Source organism: Gorilla gorilla, chromosome 4 (assembly GCF_029281585.2).
Source record: "Gorilla gorilla gorilla isolate KB3781 chromosome 4, NHGRI_mGorGor1-v2.1_pri, whole genome shotgun sequence".
NCBI classification, from domain to species: domain Eukaryota; kingdom Metazoa; phylum Chordata; class Mammalia; order Primates; family Hominidae; genus Gorilla; species Gorilla gorilla.
This window is the reverse complement of record NC_073228.2, coordinates 104,371,849-104,393,692: the sequence shown is the minus strand read 5'-3', so window position 1 is coordinate 104,393,692 and position 21,844 is coordinate 104,371,849. Positions and strand designations below refer to the sequence as shown.

General features: G+C 34.3%; 1 protein-coding gene across 2 annotated transcripts in view; it reads right to left on the bottom strand.

Annotated features, from left to right (window-relative positions):
- Positions 1-744: 744 nt before the first annotated feature.
- The window catches only part of FAM174A (family with sequence similarity 174 member A), a 51,790-nt gene continuing 30,690 nt past the window's right edge, over positions 745-21,844 (bottom strand). Inside the window, exons 3-4 of one of the 2 annotated variants that reach the window (XM_019026141.3) lie at positions 6,082-6,139; positions 745-1,305 (exon numbers count right to left, since the gene is read on the bottom strand). In XM_019026141.3, coding sequence (XP_018881686.1) covers positions 6,121-6,139 — 19 coding nt within the window. In that variant the 3' untranslated portion in view covers positions 745-1,305; positions 6,082-6,120. The remainder of the gene's footprint in view (positions 1,306-6,081; positions 6,140-21,844) is intronic. The other variant, XM_019026142.2, reaches the window with a different exon arrangement.

Here is a 21,844-nt window from a genome sequence, read left to right as displayed (position 1 = left end):
CCTTATGGTTTGTTTTGGCCAATAAAATGTAGGTGAAATTGAAATTTATCACCTTGAGGCAAAAGCTAATGAACTAGCATGCAGTGCATTATATCTGGATGCTTAGATATGAGACAACATTTGGGGCAGAGGTTTTCACATCATCTTTGGTCCTGGAGAAAAGACTACAAAGAGCAGAATCATAGTTCATAACAAACATGTAGCAGAAGTGAAAAATAAATCCTTGTTGCAACCCATTGTGATTTGGAACCATATGTTAACTCTCTCTGACCTAGCCAATCCTGACTTACATGCACATTTAAATTACGTCCCTGGTCTCAGTAAACAACTGAGTTCATGACCCATGCTTTTCCTATAAGTTCTCCTCTAACTTCTAGAATGTGAAAAATTGAATCTCAGTGAGGTTAAATAATTTGTTCAGAGATCGTGAAGTCAGTCTCTGAATATAGATCTGACTCCAAAGTCTATGTGTTTAATTCCTCAATCCCGTTCCATAACACAATGAAGTATTTGAACTATGCCATTATTGCCATTTCTACATCTTACTATACAGTAAAGATATTAAATGGCTGTAAAATTCACAGATTTCTGAAATATCTAATCAAAGCAGATATGTTACATTTACATAGTAGTTGCTAAAATAGAATAACATTTTGATAGATTTTCCGATAAATTACAAATACATATATTAATTTTTAATTCTATAGTCTTATGTTTATTTTATAAACACATAATTTGGACCACTTTAAGAGAATTTAAAATCATATTTATTGTTTTGCAAACAATAACTTAGACATTTCTTAATATTTTAAAAACCCCAACACAAAGTAATAAATTTGGCTTCTTTTCCCCACAAAAATGGGAAATACCTTTCAGTAAAGGAAATTTTAAATTATTTTTACACACCAGTTGGTTGTTGGAATTTATAGCTCTTTAACATATGACATCAGCAAAAATAATTAGCATTAACTGATTAATACATAAAACAATTTACAATCATATGGTAAGCAGGAAACAAAAACTGATCAGAAAACACCGTTTTATAGTAATTTTCAAACAGATAAATTATTACAGTATACTTTATCCCCAACATCTCTGAGCCCATTAATAGAGTACTTCTATACATATAAAGATATAATAAAAGGATACAGTATTTATTGCAACAACAAATTAAAGGTTGTTAAAATATATGTAACTTAAATACCCCCCCAACATTGATATAGTGGCTTCTTATTCCTTAAACATAGAAATTCCACTCTTCATTGTAGAAAGATAAAGTTCTTTCATCAAAAGGCACATTCTTATCTGCAAGAAAAAGAAAAAAAATACCATAAATATCCTTTCTAGAACAATTTTAAAAACATTTAAAACTATTCAGAAAGATTTGGAGGGGAAGGAAGAATATAATAAAAGTACTTAGTCTTAAAAATTATTAAAAAGAACACCAATAACATGCTTATTTTGTCTAAATTATTTCAGAAATTATCTATTAAACAGAAATTCTAACTATTTAAAGGAATTTTATATTTAACTACTGTGAGTAAAGACTAGGTTACATTCATAATAAAGTTTATCCTCATATAATATTCATAAATGACTTTAGTTGACTTGAGTATACAATACAGTTGACTGTTGAATGACATGGGTTTGAACTGCATAGTACCACTTATGTGCAGATTTTTTTCAATAAATATATTCTAAAGTTTTTTTGAGATCTGAGACAATTTGAAAAATATTACAATGAACTACATAGTTTAGAAATATCAAAAAAGGCCGGGCGTGATGGCTCACACCTGTAATCCCAGCACTTTGGGTGGCCAAGGCAGGCAGATCACTTGAGGTAAGGAGTTTAACACCAGCCTGGCCAACATGGTGAAAGCCCATCTCTACTAAAAATACAAAAATTAGCCAGGTGTGATGGCGCACTCCTGTAATCCCAGCTACTCAGGAGGCTGAGGCAGGAGAATCACTTGAACTCGGGAGGCGGAGGCTGCAGTTAGCAGAGATTGTGCCACCGTATTCCAGCCTGGGCAACAGAGCAAGACTCTGTCTCAAATAAAGAAAATGAAATATTAAAAATTTAAGAAAAAAGTATGCCATGAATGGATAAAATAAATGTAGATGCTGATTTATTTCATCATTTATGATCCTAACATATATACAAATCTACTATAAAATGTTAAAATTTATCAAAACTTATGCACATAAGCACAGACTATACATGGTGCTATTTGCAGTCGAGAGATATGTAAGTAAATACAAAGATGTAGTATTAAATCATAACTGTAGAAAATTAACTATAGTACATAGTGTACTACTGTAGTAATTTCACAGTCCCCTCTAGTTATTATTATGGTGAGCTCAAGGGTTGTTGGTATTTATTTAAAATACCACGTGACACTAATCATCTCCACATGGGCAATTCGTATCTCCAGTAAATTGTGTATTGCAGTAAAAGTGATCTCTCATGATTCTCGCATAGTTTCTACTGCATTTAGTGCAATATCATAAACCTTGAATAACATGATGACACCCATACAAAATGCCACTATTGATGATGGAATTGCTTTTGCTGGAAGCAGAAAAAAGTCATGACATTACAAAAAAAAAAAGAAGTTGGATTGCTTGATATGTATTGTAGATGGAGATCTGCAGCAGGGGTTGCCTGCCATTTCCAGAATAATGAATCCGGCCTAAGGACCACTGTAACAAAGGAAAAAAAAATGTGAAACTGTCACTGCAGCTTCATTAGCAAGCACAGCATCTTTGCACTTTTTTTGAAATAACTTTTTAATCTCATATTGAAAATTAAGCTTTTGTGTGGTTGCATGATTGCTATAAGAAATGCAAACCTACAGACTCTAACATGATTTGAGAAAAAGCAAAATCATTGTATTATAATCTAAAGCAACAGGAAGGTGGAAGATCTAAAGCTGGAAAATTTAATGCCAACAAAAGATGGTTTAATAATTTCAGAAAGAGGTTTGGCTTAAAAAAATTGTCAAGCTAAAAGGAGAAGCAGCTTCTGTTGACCAAGAGGCAACAGACCAGAGTCCCCAGAAACCATTGAGAAAATCATTGAGGAGAAAAGACATCTGCCTAAACAGTTTTTAATACAGATTAAAGTGCCCTGTTCCAGAAAAAAATGCCACAAATGACACTTATTAGTACGGAAGAGAAGTGAGCAGTATGATTTAAGACTGAAAGGATAGGCTAACAGTACTGTTTCATGCAAATGCAGTAGAGTTTCTCATTAGGATTGCCCTTACATACAAAGCTGCTAACCACCAAGCCTTGAAGGGAAAAGATAAACACCAGCTGCCAGTCTTTTAGTTGTACAAGAAGAAGGCCTGGACACTGAAAACTCTTTTTCTGGACTGGTTCCACTGATGCTTTGTCCCTGAAGTCCAGAAGTACATTGCTAGTAGGGGACTGACTTTTAAAGTTCTTTTGATTTTGGACAATGCCCTGGGCCACAAGGAACCCCAGGAATTCAACACTGAAGGCATTGAAGTGGTCTACTGGCCTCCAAATACAATGTTTCTAATTCAGCTTTGAGATAAGGGGGCCATAAGGATGCTTAGGCTTATTACACCCAGTACGCTATGGAAAGGTTTATTCAACACTATGGAAGAGATCCCAATAGAGAGAACGTCATGAGAGTCTAGAAGGAATATACCATTGAAGATGCTGCCATTTTATTGAAAAAGACTTGAGAGCCATCAAGTGCAAAACAGTAAGTTCTGCTGGAGGAAACTGTTTCAAGATGTTGCACATGACTTCACAGGATTTACAATAGAGCCAATCAAGGAAATCATGAAAGAAACTGTGGATATTGCAAAAAAAAAATCGGTAATAAAAGATGTCAAGATGAGGATCTTGGAGCAATTCAAGAGCTAACTGACATTACAATGGAACAATGAACAGAAAATGACTTGATGGAGATGAGTGCTTCTGAACCAGTGCCACATGATAAGGAAGAAGATGTAGAAGAAGCTGTACCAGAAAACAAATTGGCAGTAGTCAATGTGGCAGAAGAATTCCAATTATTCAAGACTGCTTTCAACTTCTTTTATGACATGGACCTTTCTGTGATATGGACACTAAAACTAAAGCAAGCTGTGGAAGAAGAATTGGTACCAATAGAAACAGTTTTAGAGAAATCAAAAGGCAAAAATCTCAGATGTGTTTCTGTAAAGTTACAACAAGTGTGCCTGCCTCCCCTTCCACCTGCTTCAACTCTTCTGCCTCTACCACCCCTGAGACAGCAAGATCGGCCCCTCCTCTTCCTCCTTCTCTTCAGCCTACTCAACGTGAAGACAAGGATGAAGACCTTTATGAGATCTACTTTCACTTAATGAACAGTAAATATATTTTCTCTTCCTTATGATTTTCTTAATAACATTTTCTTTTCTTTAGCATGCTTTGTTGTAAGAATAGAGTATATAATACATATAACATACAAAATACATGTTAATTGACTGTTCATGATATTAGTAAGTCTTCCAGTTAACAGCAGGTTATTAGTAGTTAAGTTTTTGGGGAGTCCAAAAATTACACGTGGATTTTTGACTGTGTAGTTGGTGCCCCTAGCCCCCATGTTATTCAAGAGCCAACAACAGTTATTCATTTCTATGGTTTCTATAAATACAGTTATTTGTTCCTATTTCTAACCTTCAGAAATGAGGATTACTAAAGCTACAAGCTACTAGGTATAATCTATAAAACAATCAATGCTTTGGAAACTTATAATACGGTAACAAAAATTATCCATACTAAAGACAAGATTTCCAATAAACACTACAATCGGGCAAGTTTGCCCATTTACTCTCTTATTGCCTAACTAGTTTATTATAATATAAAACTATATTTTGACATACAAATTTTTATAGATTTTAATTCTAATTATACAACTTTACTACTACTTAATTTAAATCCTGCCTTCCAAAAATATTTCTGCTAGTAAGAGCCATCATAATGAAAAGCATTTGATCAAACCAAATAAAAAAAAAATGTGCATATTTTACAAACTTAATAAATCTTCCTTTATAATCATCAATAACATTTAGAACTTCATTGGAAAAACATCTGAAAATGAATAATGCTCTTTTTCATCTTATCTGAATCTTTAGTCAGCAGTCTGTAATAGTTCTCTAAATGATTAGTATAAGATAATGAGGTTCTAATATATTTTTACTTTGAAAGTAAATTTAATCCTTTAAAAAATATACTGAAGGTTATTAAAAAAAACATGTAACACTTAGAATTCTTTTGTACAGCCCTTGTCCTTTTAATGCTTGAAACCCATGATAATACTGATAATGAATTTGTAGACTATGAAAAAAAGTCAATCTGTAAAATGAAAATTGCAGTTTCATAAACTAGGAGAACACAAAATTACTAGAACCTAATCCAAATTCTATCACTAAATAGCCTTTTGAACTTGACTATATATGAGACCCTGAGGAATATCTAAAAGATTTTTTTCAAATAGAAAATTACCTACCACATAAAGAGTCTCTTAAGATATGGTTTCAGAAAGGCGTTTTGAGACTCGTAATTAACCTCAAAACATACGAAAATTAGCATAACTGTCTATTATGATCTAGCAATCATATTACATTGTGCCCAACATTTCCTTGAACCTGTTTATATTTATAAGACTGTATGACCAGCTCTCTCATTTAGAGTATTTCATTCCTTGAGTGGGAATTTCCTCAGAATTCCATTCTGGATGTTTTCATGCTGTTCAGGGGCTACTGTAGGAACCACCACTCCCCACTCCCTCCCTGGCATGACTCAACCACGACCAAATGTAATATTGAAGAAGGCATTCTTATTTATATGCCCAATTGGAATTATTTTTAACTTATCAAGAATTAAGCCAATTCTCTTCCAGCCTTAAGCATGGTCTTCCAGCCTTAAGCGAGGTCTTGAATTCCAGACCTCAAGTGATCCGCCCACCTTGGCCTCCCAAAGTGTTGGGATCACAGGCATGAGCCACCATGCTGGGCCTTCATAGGCTCTTATTTGATTAACTTATATCTTTAAAAAAATAACTTTAACTCAATTGCCACCTACTCAGTGAAATCCATGTTGCTATCCCTCAGTTGCTCTTTCTCAGGAATTCCACAGCAGTCTGAAAAAAGTGGAGAATCAATATGGTATGAGAAAAGTAGCTAAGGATTCCTACTCTCTGGAGAGGTGATATAGAAGTTGTAGAAGGTAGACTGGTTGACTCAAAAAAAATGCCGCAGGCCTTGTGCAGTGGCTCACGCCTGTAATCCCTGCACTTTGGGAGGCCCGGGTGAGTGGATCACCTGCAGTCAGGAGTTCGAGACCAGCCTGGCCAACATGGTGAAACCCCGCCTCTACTAAAAATACAGAAAATTAGCCTGGCGTGGTGGCAGGCGCCTGTAATCCCAGCTACTTGGGAGGCTGAAGCAGAAGAATCGCTTGAACCCGGGAGGCAGAGGTTGCAGTGAGCTGAGATCACGCCATTGTAGTCCAGCCTGGGCAACAAGAGCCAAAATCTATCTCAAAACAAACAAACAACAAAAACAAACAAACAAACTCTGCAACAGAACCAGGAGTACACAGTATAATCTTAGTGGGTCTGTTAACAGGACGCTCTTTTGGCAAGAATGGCAGGGATAGAGGCTGTGCTCCAAAACCAAGCAGGACAAGCTATCCCTCACCTGTGGCCAGCAAAGATAGAAGACTGCAAGTGTGATGGTTAATACTGTCAACTTGATTGGACTGAAGGATACAAAGTATTGATCCTGGGTATGTCTGTAAGGGTGCTACCAAAGGAGATAAACATTTGAGTCAGTGGACTCAGAGCGGCAGATCCACTCTTAATCTGGGGTGGCACAATCTAATCAGCGCCAGCAATGGCTAGAATATAAGCGGCAGAAAAATGTGAGAGACTGGCCTAGCCTCCCAGCCTACATCTTTCTCCTGTGCTGGATGCTTCCTGTCGTCGAATATCGGACTCCAAGTTCTTCAGTTTTGGAACTCGGACCTGCTTTCCTTGCTCCTCAGCCTGCACATGGCTTATTGTGGGACCTTGTGATCGTGTGAGTTAATACTTAGTAAATTCCCGTACATACATATTCCATTAGTTTTGTCCCTCTAGAGAACCGTAATACAGCAAGTATGACCTTTCCTATGAACGGTACTATATTTCAGAGTTTATAAGACACACATTTTTCACATTTTAACATCTCTGAACTTCAGGTGCATCTTTCAATTGATGGCATCTTACAGTAGCTGTCAGACAGGGGCAATTCTTACATAGTTGCCATTGGCTGTATTTGTGGATCAAAGCTCTTTGCACTGTTGTCACTTTGAGTGAATTATATGCATTTTTGGTATTATAAGGATGAATTTAATGAGGTTTAAAATACCTTCAAAAAGTTTATTTCATGAATCACCACTGAAGCGAATTTTTTTGTGTGTAGAAATACATAAAAGAGAATAGTAAACTATAATTAATATCAGTGAAGCAAATATTTAGCACTAAATGATGACATGAATCCCATACATGCTTGCCAAAAACAAATATCTCTTAAGATGGAAAGATACCCTGGATAAATGAAAACTCTGCTAGTTTCTGTTTTGAGAAACTATTATACACCAAGCAATACAACTGCAAACATAAATTGCCAAATTCTTCAGAAAGAAAGCACAGTGAAAAAGTACTAAGAGGCTAGTGTGCACAATTCTTGTATAATTTAAAAATATCACGGCCGGGCACAGTGGCTCACGCCTGTAATCCCAGCACTTTGGGTGACTGAGGTGGGTAGATTACCTGAGGTCAGGAATTCAGGACCAGCCTGGTCAACATTGTGAAACCCCATCCCTACTAAAAAATACAAAAATTAGCTGGGTGTGGCGGCGGGCATCTGTAATCCCAGCTACATGAGAGGCTGAGACAGGAGAATTGCTTGAACCTGGAAGCGGGAGGCTGCAGTGAGACGAGATCGTGCCATCGCACTCCAGCCTGGGTGACAAGACCGAAACTCCATCTCAATTAAAAAAAAAAATCGCTACATAATTTCACAATTTAACTGACAGCTATTTCTTTTCTTTCTTAATGATCTGCTTAAAATTAATGGTGTCTTAGATTAACTGAATAATGAAGTGTGTCTCCACAGAACTTGGATCAATTTGAAGTGAAGACAGAGGAGAAAAAAGGGGTAGAATCTTTATCAGGATGATATTTACATCCTGAATTGAAAAAATTTAAGCTGAAAACAACTGAACTAACTGGAATTTTCAGTTTTCCACCATTATAATATAAAATAAAGAAAAACTAAGAATGTTATCTTCTTGCTCAATCACATTATATGGCAGTGACATGGATTACCAGTACACATAAATCTATTTCAAATATATAGTTTCACATGAAAACAAACATAAGTAACCACAACATTTAATGCCTTGATGGCTTTCAACATATTTGAAATAGGTATGCAATACATGGGCTACGCATGCTGCTAAGCTTCATAAATACAAATTTTGAAATAGGTATGCAATACATGGGCTACGCATGCTGCTAAGCTTCATAAATACAAATTTTGAAATAGGTATGCAGCACATTGGGCTATGCATGCTGCTAAGCTTAACAGGTACAAATATTGAAATAGGTATGCAACACATTGGGCTATGCATGCTGCTAAGCTTAATAGGTAAAAATATTTTTAAAATTACATTCATTCTTTTAATCACCAAACGTGTTGAGTTTTTATTAACTGTGAGGAATATCGCTTGGTACTGAATGGGATGATGGTGATCAAAAAAATAGAGAAAAAATATTAAAAAAAGAAAAACAATATCCTTCTTTATTAGTGCAAAACTACAAATAAAGCTTGGAAATAATTCAGAAGGACAAAAAACCTTGGCCTAGAAGGGAAGCCTGAATTCTAGTGTCATCCTGATCAACTATTTGCTGGATGTTCTTAAGTTTTTTGGATTTTTGTTGTTGTTTTGGATAAAATAAACAGCTTTCAATTAAGACTAAGGATTGTCTTTTTAGGGTAGTCTACAAGATTAAAACAGGCAATTACAGAGACCAAAAACTGAGAAAGATTTTAGAAGTGCAGTCCAACTATATTATTTGGCAGGCAAATTGGTAATGAGGAGGAATCAAGATTCAAGAGATTGGTCTAAGGGCATTCAGTCAATAACAGAAGCTCAAGAAGCACTTCAGTCTATATGATTATGTCCTGTTGCTCCTTATTTTATCATAATACTTCTCAGTTCTGGAGGGTTTAGTCATTGAAATCTGAAGATTAGATCCTATGTAAAATGCTCAGTTTTCTATCATTTACAGAATTTCCACGGTACTAAAAATAAAAATGCTACTCTGGTTATAGCAATGGATTCCTATTTCTTCTACAAACAAACAGACTATAAAATAATAAACAACCAAGACATTCTATTAGTATGTGCTATGCTGTATCCTACACACTTATTGTCCTGGATACCTCTTCTTTCTCCATGAAACTGCTATTCATAAATAATAATGCCTTAGAATCCATGCCTTCATTCAGTGACTCCAATCCCAAATATTTCTTTTTCATCAATAGCCAAATTTAATCTTCAGAAAAATTTTGGAAAAAATTATATAAAAGTTCTTTTTTGCTACCTGTTTAATGACAAACACAGCAAAGTTCCCTTTAAGAGAAAAAATTAAGTAGGAACTATCCTACTACCAACATACCAGTGAACAAACTAAATAGAAATTTCTAAAGTAAATATTAGTACTTTAATACAATCTTATATTCTATTTACTTTGACTAAGGTTAGTGTTTATTCTGATACTATGTTATACCCAACAATTAAGACAGTGTTTTAGAAATTAGAACTACAGTATTTTCAAATTGATAACTGTTTGAATAAGATATTCTTAACGAGGATTTCTCACTAAATACTTATATTGAATCTGCAATCTGATTCTGATATACTGATGTTAATAACCAGGAAATATTTTATGGCCAAGTATCGCATTGAGCACAAAATGTAATCAACACATATAACACAATAGTATATTTAATGAAGCATAACAGCAGTAGCCAAAAAGCAAATTTAGGGCTTTTTAAATTACATATTTGGCAGAAATTACTAAAGTAGCCTGAAATGACAGCAATATTAGCTTTTAGAATCTGTTACCAAGATTGTCAAAATGTCCTCTAGTTTATATCATTATAAAATTATTATTTAAAATGATTATAAAATAATTTTAAAACTTAATTATTTTTCATTATGGATACATAATAGTTTTACATATTTATAAGGTACTTGTGATATCTTGATACAAGCATACAATGTGTAATAATCAAATCAGGGTAATTTAAAAATAATTTTACTAAATCAAACAAAATAGCAAGAAGGTATTGTTTCCATTTGTTGATTCATGCTGTAAAGCACTCTTTTAAACTTGTGTTTCTTGAGACTGCTTATGAGAATTTGTCTCCATTTTGCTTCGAGAAAAGCGATAGTAATTTTTAGTCAGCATATGCGGCCTCTGACTCCTCATCAGTTTTTCTTTCTGGAAAAGCTGAAAATTCTACCAACAGTCCAAGAACTGAGATTTGTTTTTCAGTTTTATAATTCCTTTGTGCAAAATGATTTAGCAACTAAACAAAAAAATTGCCTCTAACTAACAAAATTAGGATAACAATAGCAAATTCAAGAAAAGTTATATTAAGCAGCACAAACTATTTTTTTTTCCCAGAAACCTACAATTTTTCCCCATTTGACTGTATTGAACTTCAATGGTTAACATACAAGACACAGTTGGTGGAACGGTGGTTAGCTACTCAATATCCATTCCACCTCAACTGGTAAGTCTGAACTAATCATGGTACTTCCACTTTCCTCCCCCGGTCTTAGTTTATGAATGATCTCATAATCTAATCCTGGACAATGATGTGAAAAAAATAAAAATAAGAAACAACTGTGTGGGAGGACTTTAGGGAAACCTTTCTCATTCTTAAGAAAGAGACATAAAAGAGTGTGGCCCTAACTTCCAGTTAAAGTTACCATCTGGTTGCAATTATAGGAACTGCTAGTATGATCCTCTTATCAACCTAAGAATAAAACCAACACAGAACAATGAGCAGAACCAAGGGAATCACAGAGGAGAGAAGCAAGACCTTTGAGGTACTGTGCCTGGTGAGGCCCCTATCTGTGACATTCTGTTACATGAAAAAAAACACTTCCTTTAGGAAATTTATATTAAACCATATATTGGTATTTTCATATGGCTCAATTTAATATAATGAAACAGAAAAAATAATTACTCTACATCTTAATGACCAATAACAATCATTGTTAATAGTTTGATGTATTTAAGGCCACATTAAAAAACACCACTCTCAGAAAGAGCTGACTACAAAAAGCTAGTTTCATAAAATTGTAAGCAAGGAAATTCATTTGCCTCTCTGGAAATGACTTGCTTCCTGTTATTCCGTGGATAGAATTTGGAAAATGAAGAGGGACTAATTTTAAAAACAGTTAAACAAGAAGACAGCACCAGTAAGGGATGATCTCACAAGAATTATTATAAGTTATACTGTAGACTGTTCATATCCTTTGCCCACTTTTTGATGGGGTTGTTTGGTTTTTTCTTGTAAATTTGTTTGAGTTATTTGTAGATTCTGGATATTAGCCTTTTGTCAGATGAGTAGATTGCAAAAATTTTCTCCCATTCTGTAGGTTCCCTGTTCACTCTGATGGTAGTTTCTTTTGCTGTGCAGAAGCTCTTTAATTTAATTAGAACCCATTTGTCAATTTTGGCTTTTGTTGCCATTGCTTTTGGTGTTTTCGACATGAAGTCCTTGCCCATGCCTATGTCCTGAATGGTATTGCCTAGATTTTCTTCTAGGGTTTTTATGGTTTTAGGGACATGGATGAAGCTGGAAACCATCATTCTCAGCAAACTATAGCAAGGACAAAAAACCAAACACCGCATGTTCTCACTCATAGGTGGGAATTGAACAATGAGAACACGTGGACACAGGAAGGGGAACATCACACACTGGGGCCTGTTATGCGGTGGGGGGAGAGAGGAGGGATAGCATTAGGAGATATACCTAATGTAAATGATGAGTTAATGGGTGCAGCACACCAACACGGCATATGTATACATATGTAACAAACCTGCACGTTGTGCACATGTACCCTAGAACTCAAAGTATAATAAAATATATATATAAAAGTTATACTGTAGACTAATTATATTCTGTACTGCAATTGAAAAGGCAGACAAATCATTCTACTTATATGCTTTATTTTGGGAGTCTGTATTTGAAAAATTAACAGTAATACAAGTGGTAGTATAGAAGACAGAAGGAACAGAATTTAGAATTATCCTCTTTAGGTATAAATCAAATAAATATTAAACAAATGGAATGAGATTAATTGCAGGATATTGCAGACGAAGTCATTTGAACTAAGCCTCAGTTTTCCTATCTTTCAAATGAGAACAATAGGAACTACTCTGCAAGAAATGTTTTTAGTGATTTCATAGTGAATTTGGATCCTAGCATAGTCTCTGATACGTCCTGCAGTAAGGGTGTGTTTTATTAACAAGCAGCTGTCACAATCACTCCTATTGTAGTTCTGTTACTTCACTCTGTCCAGGCCAGAAATAAAAATTCCCTTTTATGAAAAACTGCACCATTTACTTAGATATTCTTTTCTGCTCTGGCTTTTAGTTATTTGAATATTATCCCCGCCCCCTCCTCCCTCGTAGAATATAGGTTCTTTGCTAATTTTTATTCAATAAGAGTCAAATTTGGCTGAAGAATTATAACAAGAGAGAAGTAAGCAGGAATAGAAGTAAAGCCAAAAGCTTTATTGCTAAACAAGTTAAGATAGCTGAAATAGGACTTAGTAATTTCAAATAAAATATTTACTCCAAGAATGAAAGCTGGACCAAGTCATCAGTTTAAAAATAACATTTTAAGTTTGAGGCCCGGTGCAGTGGCTCACATCTGTAATCCCAGCACTTTGGAAGGTCGAGGCGGGTGGATCACCTGAGCCCAGGAGTTTCAGACCAGCCTGGCCAACATGGTAAAATCCCGTCTCTACTAAAAATACAAAAATCAGCCAGGCTTGGTGGGCACATCTGTAATCCCAGCTACTGGGAAGGCTGAGGCATGAGAATCGCTTGAACCTGGGAGACAGAGGTTGCAGTGAGCCGAGATAGTGCCACTGCACTCCAGCTTGGGCGACAGAGCAAGATTCCATCTCAAAAAAATAAAAAAATAAAAATAAATTATAAGTTTGGAAATCTGCGGAACTGTATGCTTCTTTGTCCTTTAGAATCCAATTCAGTGGTACACTGTGCTCACATATACAGTTCATTAATCAAATAAAAATAATGATTGGTTTATACATGACTGTCTTAACCATGTAGTTAGGATGTTTTCAGAGAGTTTAAAACAGGTTCAAGTGCTGTTTTATTAGGAAATGTCACATTCTATTAAGAAAAAAAACCCTCAGGTTTGTCAAAGATCAGATAGTTGTAGATATGCGGCGTTATTTCTGAGGGCTCTGTTCTGTTCCATTGATCTATATCTCTGTTTTGGTACCAGTACCATGCTGTTTTGGTTACTGTAGCCTTGTAGTATAGTTTGAAGTCAGGTAGTGTGATGCCTCCAGCTTTGTTGTTTTGGCTTAGGATTGACTTGGCGATGTGGGCTCTTTTTTGGTTCCATATGAACTTTAAAGTAGTTTTTCCCAATTCTGTGAAGAAAGTCATTGGTAGCTTGATGGGGATGGCATTGAATCTGTAAATTACCTTGGGCAGTATGGCCATTTTCACGATATTGATTCTTCCTACCCATGAGCATGGAATGTTCTTCCATTTGTTTGTATCCTCTTTTATTTCCTTGAGCAGTGGTTTGTAGTTCTCCTTGAAGAGGTCCTTCACATCCCTTGTAAGTTGGATTCCCAGGTATTTTATTCTCTAAAACTCACTAGCCATAAGTAGAAAGCTGAAACTGGATCCCTTCCTTACACTTTATACAAAAATCAATTCAAGATGGATTAAAGACTTAAACGTTAGACCTAAAACCATAAAAACCCTAGAAGAAAACTTAGGCATTACCATTCAGGACATAGGCATGGGCAAGGACTTCATGTCTAAAACACCAAAAGCAATGGCAACAAAAGACAAAATTGACAAATGGGATCTAATTAAACTCAAGAGCTTCTGCACAGCAAAAGAAACTACCATCAGAGTGAACAGGCAACCTACAAAATGGGAGAAAATTTTTGCAACCTACTCATCTGACAAAGGGCTAATATCCAGAATCTACAATGAACTCAAACAAATTTACAAGAAAAAAACAAACAACCCCATCAAAAAGTGGCCAAAGGACATGAACAGACACTTCTCAAAAGAAGACATTTATGCAGCCAAAAAACACATGAAAAAATGCTCACCATCACTGGCCATCAGAGAAATGCAAATCAAAACCACAATGAGATACCATCTCACACCAGTTAGAATGGCAAACATTAAAAAGTCAGGAAACAACAGGTGCTGGAGAGGATGTGGAGAAATAGGAACACTTTTACACTGTTGGTGGGACTGTAAACTAGTTCAACCGTTGTGGAAGTCAGTGTGGCGATTCCTCAGGGATCTAGAACTGGAAATACCATTTGACCCAGCCATCCCATTACTGGGTATATACCCAAAGGACTACAAATCATGCTGCTATAAAGACACATGCACATGTATGTTTATTGCGGCATTATTCACAATAGCAAAGACTTGGAATCAACCCAAATGTCCAACAATGATAGACTGGATTAAGAAAATGTGGCACATATACACCATGGAATACTATGCAGCCATAAAAAATGATGAGTTCATGTCCGTTGTAGGGACATGGATGAAATTGGAAACCATCATTCTCAGTAAACTATCGCAAGAACAAAAAACCAAACACCGCATATTCTCACTCATAGGTGGGAATTGAACAATGAGATCACATGGACACAGGAAGGGGAATATCACACTCTGGGGACTGTTGTGGGGTGGGGGGAGGGGGGAGGGATAGCATTGGGAGATATATCTAATGCTAGATGACGAGTTAGTGGGTGCAGCGCACCAGCAGGGCACATGTATACATATGTAACTAACCTGCACAATGTGCACATGTACCCTAAAACTTAAAGTATAATTAAAAAAAAAGACGTAAAAAAAATAAAGATATTACATAAAAAGAAAAAAAAACCTTTACTTGAATCAACTTTACTACATTTAATTAGACAGATTAATATAACTTCCTTAAGCAGGAATACTACTGAACTGATTTATTTATTAAATCGTATGGATAGTATTTTAAAGTACTTCTGTAAAACTTTCAACAGTTCTTAAAAAAATTAATCAGGAATATCTGAGTCAGCAAGGGAATCATCTTTTCAGTTCAATGGTAAAACCCAAACTGCAACAGTTATATGTTTCCTGATATTCTTTGATGGCAGACTTGAATTTGCCTTGGTTAACAAAATATGTGGCTAATATAATCAGTACAGTAACATATAACACATGTAACTATAGCCATCAGAGACTTTGCTGTAAAAATGGTTGTAAAACCTACTCTATCCATTGCAGGGTATTTGTAGCAATCTTGGCAATGGAAAGTAGATTTACTGATCACAATAACAACAGTAAAAGATGCCACATTTCTCAACCTTTCTATTACTTTATAATAAAGTAACAGGATGTGTGTGTATATATATATACACACACACACTTAAGTATATACTTTATATATTGAAGTACATATATATTTATATACTGGAATATAGAAATATAAATTTAAATAAATATTTCTATATATTTATATATTTATTGGAATATATATTTATACATTTAAGTATTTAAATAATCACAAGGAAAAGCAGTTATGTGAAAATTATGCACGTAATTCACCACTTAATTGATTTCTAAAGTCCAGTGTATTATGGACAAATTTCTTGATAAAGCAATTTACAATTACATGAGAAGTAACAGAAAATCTGAATAGCTCTATGTATATTAAATAACTCTTCCCATCCAATAAAAAAGTCCCTTCACTTAACAGTTTCACTCATTTGTTCTATCAAATACTTAAGGAAGAAATAATGGCAGTGTTACACAGATTTTTTAAATACATAGATGCAAAGGGATCACTTCCCAACACATTTTATGAGAAACGCAAACCCTAATATCAAAACATGATAAAGATAATATAAAAGACACACACACACATATATATATACACACACATATATATGTATATGTACATATAAACTCTATAAACTACAGACAAAAATACTTTAAGAAAACATTAGTGAATTGAACGATATATAGAAGGGTACCATGACAAAGAAGGATTTGTCTCAGGACTATTATGTTGGTTTAACATTCAAGAATCAATTAATGAAATTCACCATGTTTATTTACAAAAAGGAAAAAAACAATCACTTTCAGTACATGCAGAAAAAGTATATGATAAAATTCAACACTATTCATGATAAAAACTCTTAGCAATCTAGAAATAGTAAGAAATTTACTTATGCTAACAAGCAATATCAAAAAAACTGACAGCTAACCTACTTAATATTGGGGCAAGCCTTATCTGATATTTACTTCCTATAATGCTACAGCAATAAAAATAATTTGATATATAATATGCATATAATCCGGGATATCCAACTATTTTAAAATCCACCTATTAGCAATCTTAATTCCCTCTGCAATCTTTGGCCATCTTTGTCATGTAACTGAACAGATTTAAAGGATCTAAGAGATTAAGACGTAGGCATTATATAGCTGTTCTGGGAAATCCTTGGTCAAGTTCCTCTTTCAATGACTAAAGAGATCTTATATCTCCACATAAGTATAGACTTTTTCTTCCAATTTACTTGGGGGAAAATGGTATTAACCATGAGTATCATTTTTTACTGAAGTGAGCCACAATAAGATCAGTGTGCAGCTTTCACACAAGAAAAGTTTAAAATGTTTAACGAATTGATAGTGTAATGCATGTTTAATCTCTAATATCAACATTAAAAAATCAGATCGAGTTCTGCCCATTGAATTAAAAAGTCAGATAGGGTCCTTCTTCAAATAAAGTAATGGTATTTGGAATGTATATCTCATTACAGAAAAAAATGTCTAAGCCACAGAAGGTAATAGGAATAAACACACCTCTTCTCACACCTCTTTAAAAATGCTGTTATGTGGTAGAAATGTGGCCACCTTCCCCAAATTACAGTCACCCGACCTCTGTGTTTTAGACTCTGAAAAAAATAGCACAGATGTCTAGAATTAGTGTGAGTGTAATTTAAATGATGTTTGATATTGTTTCAAGAAGAGAATAAAAGGAGAATAGAAAAACTGTATGACTATTCTTTGCTTCTTTGTGCCCTGAAATATCCATCCTTATTGCTCATTTTAAAAGAGAAAAGTAAATCTGGCTTAGAGAAGAGCATTATTCCCGATTTAGTCAAAACCCAAAAATTGTGAATCCCAACTCCATATCTAAGACTCCTTCATTCTGCATTGTGGAGATATATATATATATATATATATCTCCATATATATGTATGTGTATATATGATTGTTAAATGCCTGAGGCTGAGCATTTTGTCCATTTTTGTGCACTATTGTATACATCCCCAGAGCTTAGTAGAGTGCCTGGGGCACATGGTAGTTAATCAGTGCTTTTAATGAAAGAATGAATCTATCCAATTTGCTCTGCCCAGTGGGATATCATCTTATAGGCACCTTCAATTCCTCATCATTAAAACTGATTTCACATTATCTGACCCATAATTCTGCTCCCAGAAATTTACCCTGAAAATCCACCTCCAACAATACAAAAACACATTTGCACAAAGTTATTCCTTGCAGTACTATTTATAATTACAAAACAACTGAAAACTACCTAAATGTCAAACCATAGGTGATTGAATAAACCATGGTTATTATGCTATAGCCACTATTGAATAATATGCAGCTGTAAATATATATATATATATATAATAATAGCCTCTATAGAGTAATATGTAACTCTATGTCATATATGTTCATATACATATGACATAGTAAATGGCATGACTTATAGCTACATATTACTCTATTGTGATTATAATACATACATATATGGCATGACATAGAAAATATCAAATACAACAAAAAAGTATAATAGAGCATATATAGCATATTACATCTTATGTAAGAAATGAGGTAAACATAAGAAATACATGTTTCTGTCAACTTTTACCAAAAAAACTATAGGGAAGATAAACCAGAAAATAATGAAGTTGTTTATCTTCAAAGGATGAGGTGGGAAGAATGGAGTAGAGAGTGGAAAGTATACGAGAGAGACTAGAACTTTTGTGTGTGTCTGTATATATTTGTGTGTGTTTAAGTTTCATGTATAGTATTAACTTTTGGAAGCATGTTAGTGTTTTCCTTATAAAATAAAATAAAAATAGGAAAGGAAGAAGAAACCTAAAACAGAAAGCAAACTAAAATAAATTAAATTATATTTCAAATGACTACTATGAGCACACTGAAGAGGAGTGTGGGAAAGAACTAAGCCAAATTATTTATGAACACAGTATCTGACTATATATCCTTAGTACTGGACATGATGGGACAGTGAGGAGAAAACTGAAAACTTTCATACATTTTTTTAGAAAGTTTTTTTTAAGCAAAGCAATTCTTTAATAGGCAAAGAAACTCAGAAACTAATTCAGTTTTATTATAAGACTGAACCAATTAGTAAAAGTACTGAAGCCAGAGATCTCATGACAGTAGAAAAACACAACTATGGAAAGGAAGCAGGCAAAAAAGAACCCAGGAGAGATAAACTGGAATGGGAAGTGTGAAGTAATATCTAAAGTACACATATATGTGTGTATATGCAAGCACATGGACACAGTTGTATTTATGTATTATATACATAAATACATACATTTAATGGAACTGTGTGCTGAAAGGCCCAGAAACAAAGTCAACCCAGTTGCAAAGAGTTTACCTAGTGCCCATTCAAAGAAACCAGGGCTCTATGGAGAAATGCCTGATTTCAAGGCTGAATCCAAAAGAGTCTAGAACATCTGATGAGGCTGGAAAGTAAGGAGGTACTTAAAAAACATGGGACCGAGTTACAAGGACAGAAACCATTTTGAAGAAGCTCCCACTGACCACATCTGGGACCACATGTGCACTAAAATAAGTACAGCAATGAATTATGAACCTTTGAAAAAGAGAAAATCATCATTACCTATTGATGATAGATAGACAAGGAAGAAGGGAAGGTTTTTACTTATAGGAGAATGTCAATGCTGACTGGTAAACAGAAAACAAATAATGAAGTTTGAAAATAATTATGTTCTAACTTTCATAACGAAGATTAGATCAGGCAAGAATTGTGATGAACAGATGTTAAACATAGGGAGAAATTTAGATGAGAAATATGATATTTTCATGATTGTAAAATGTTTCCTTATTAGTTATGGGGGGAAAAATCATTAACACAGTGGAGAAATTAAGGAAAACCTTAAACAGGTGCATAAAAATTATCACTGCTAATGAAGTACAAGTGGACATCTGTGTTTCCAGATATGATACTTTTAGGAGAGAGCATTAACTAAGTAGTATTTCAACTAAGAATGAAGAACCTGAATCTAATTATGAGGAAACATCAGAACATCAGATAAATACAAAATGAGAGGGATGAATTCTTCTGTATACATATTATGAGAGAAAAAAAGATCAAGAGAATAAGATAAAATGCTAATAACTAGTAAATCTGGAAAACAAGTGTAGAATATTTTGTACTGTTTTTATTCTTGTAAACTTTCTGTAAGTTTAAAATTATTTCCAGACAAAAATAATTTTTAAAAAAGTAATGCATGAATATATGCTCCTCGAAGAAAAAAATCAGATAGATATAGAAGGAAAACTGAAGATGAAAAATAAACTGTTAACCTCTCTAACTCATCTTTTCCCCACTGGCAGCCAAACTTCACAAAGTCAGATTTTTTTGTTTTGTTTTGTTTTGTTCTGCTCTCTAATGTATCTCAAACACATAGACCAGTGCTTGGCAAATAGATAGCTGCTACATCATTCATTTGTTGGATAAATTAATGAATAGGTAAATAGTAATGTGCTGTTCCTGTCACTTTATTTAGATATATATTAAAGAAGTTTTGCCTTATTTATTAAGTAAATTGGGTCAGATTACTAAATAACTCAAGATGATTTCATTCTTATCCCTGAAACATGCTTTACCATTATTATAACCAATTCTTGCTCTTTCACTTTCAAAACAGGACCTACATCTTGGTTAAGATGGTAATTAAGGAAGGTAATTAATACCTTCCAAAGCTGCTTAAAAAATTCACTCCTCTCTGCCTTTCCTGCTGTAACTGTAATGCAAGTCATCCCATGCATTTGCACCATCTAACTACTTTTCTTCTTTGTCACCTTACTCTTTATCTTGGTCTCCTTCAACCCATGCAGTCAGGGTAATCTTCAAAACGTAACTTTGTAATCAAAGTTTCCCTTGTCTTAAAATTTTCAAAATGACTTTTTATGGCCTATAGAATTGATGATTAGCATAGATTACAACTGTCTCATGAACTTTTTATTTCTCCATCTTTACTGAGGTATAATTGGTAAATAAAAATTGGATATGCTTAAGGTGTTTACCTTGATGTTATGATGTTATGATGTGCATGATGTGCATATACTACGTGAAACAATCACTGCAATCATGCTAATCAACATATCCATCACTTCTTGAGATTAACATATTTTTGTGTGTATCAAGAACACTTAACATCTACCCTCCTAGCAAACTTAAAAGTATACAATACTGTATTGTATTGTTAACTATATTCACATTGCTGTACAAGTTATTCATCTTGCATAGCTTATTCATCTTGCATAAATGAACTTACTCATTTTGCATAACTAAAATTTTGGATCCCTTGACTAACATCTTCCTGTTTTCCCTTCTCTGCAGCCCCTGGCAACCCCTATTCTATTCACTACTATAAGCTTGACTATTTAGATTCCATATATAAGTGAGATAATGCAATATCTGTCTTTCTATGTTTGGATTGTTTCAAATAACATAAATTTCTCCATGTTCATCCATGTTGTTGCAAATGTTCAGATTTTCTTCTTTTTTTTAAGGCTGAATAATATTCAATAGTATATTATACATGTAATTATATATATTATATGTACATATATATATATATATCTCATACTTTTCAAATTCATTTATCTGTTGATATGGTTTGGCTGTGCCCCCACCTAAATCTCATCTTGAATTGTAGCTCCCTTAATCCTCATGTATCATGGAAGGAACCTGGTGGGAGGTAATTGAAACACAGGGGCAAGTTTTTCCCATGCTGTTCTCATGATATTGAATAAGTCTCATGAAATCTGATGGTTTTATAAAGGGTGGTTCCCCTACACATGCTCTCTTGCCTGCCATCATGTAAGGTGTGACTTTGCTCCTCCTTTGCCTACTGCCATGATTGTGAGGCCTCCCTAGCCATGCAGAACTGTGAGTCCATTAAACCTCTTTTTCTTTATAAATTACCCAGTCTCCGATATTTCTTCCAAGCAGTATGAAAACAGACTAATACATCTGTCAATGCACATTTAGGTTATTTCCACAGCTTGATTAATATGAATGATGCTGCAGTGAACATGGGAGTGCAGATCTCTCTATGAAATAATGGTTTCCTTTGGATATATATCCAGCAGCAAAACTGCTAAATCATAAGGTAATTATATTTTTAATGTATT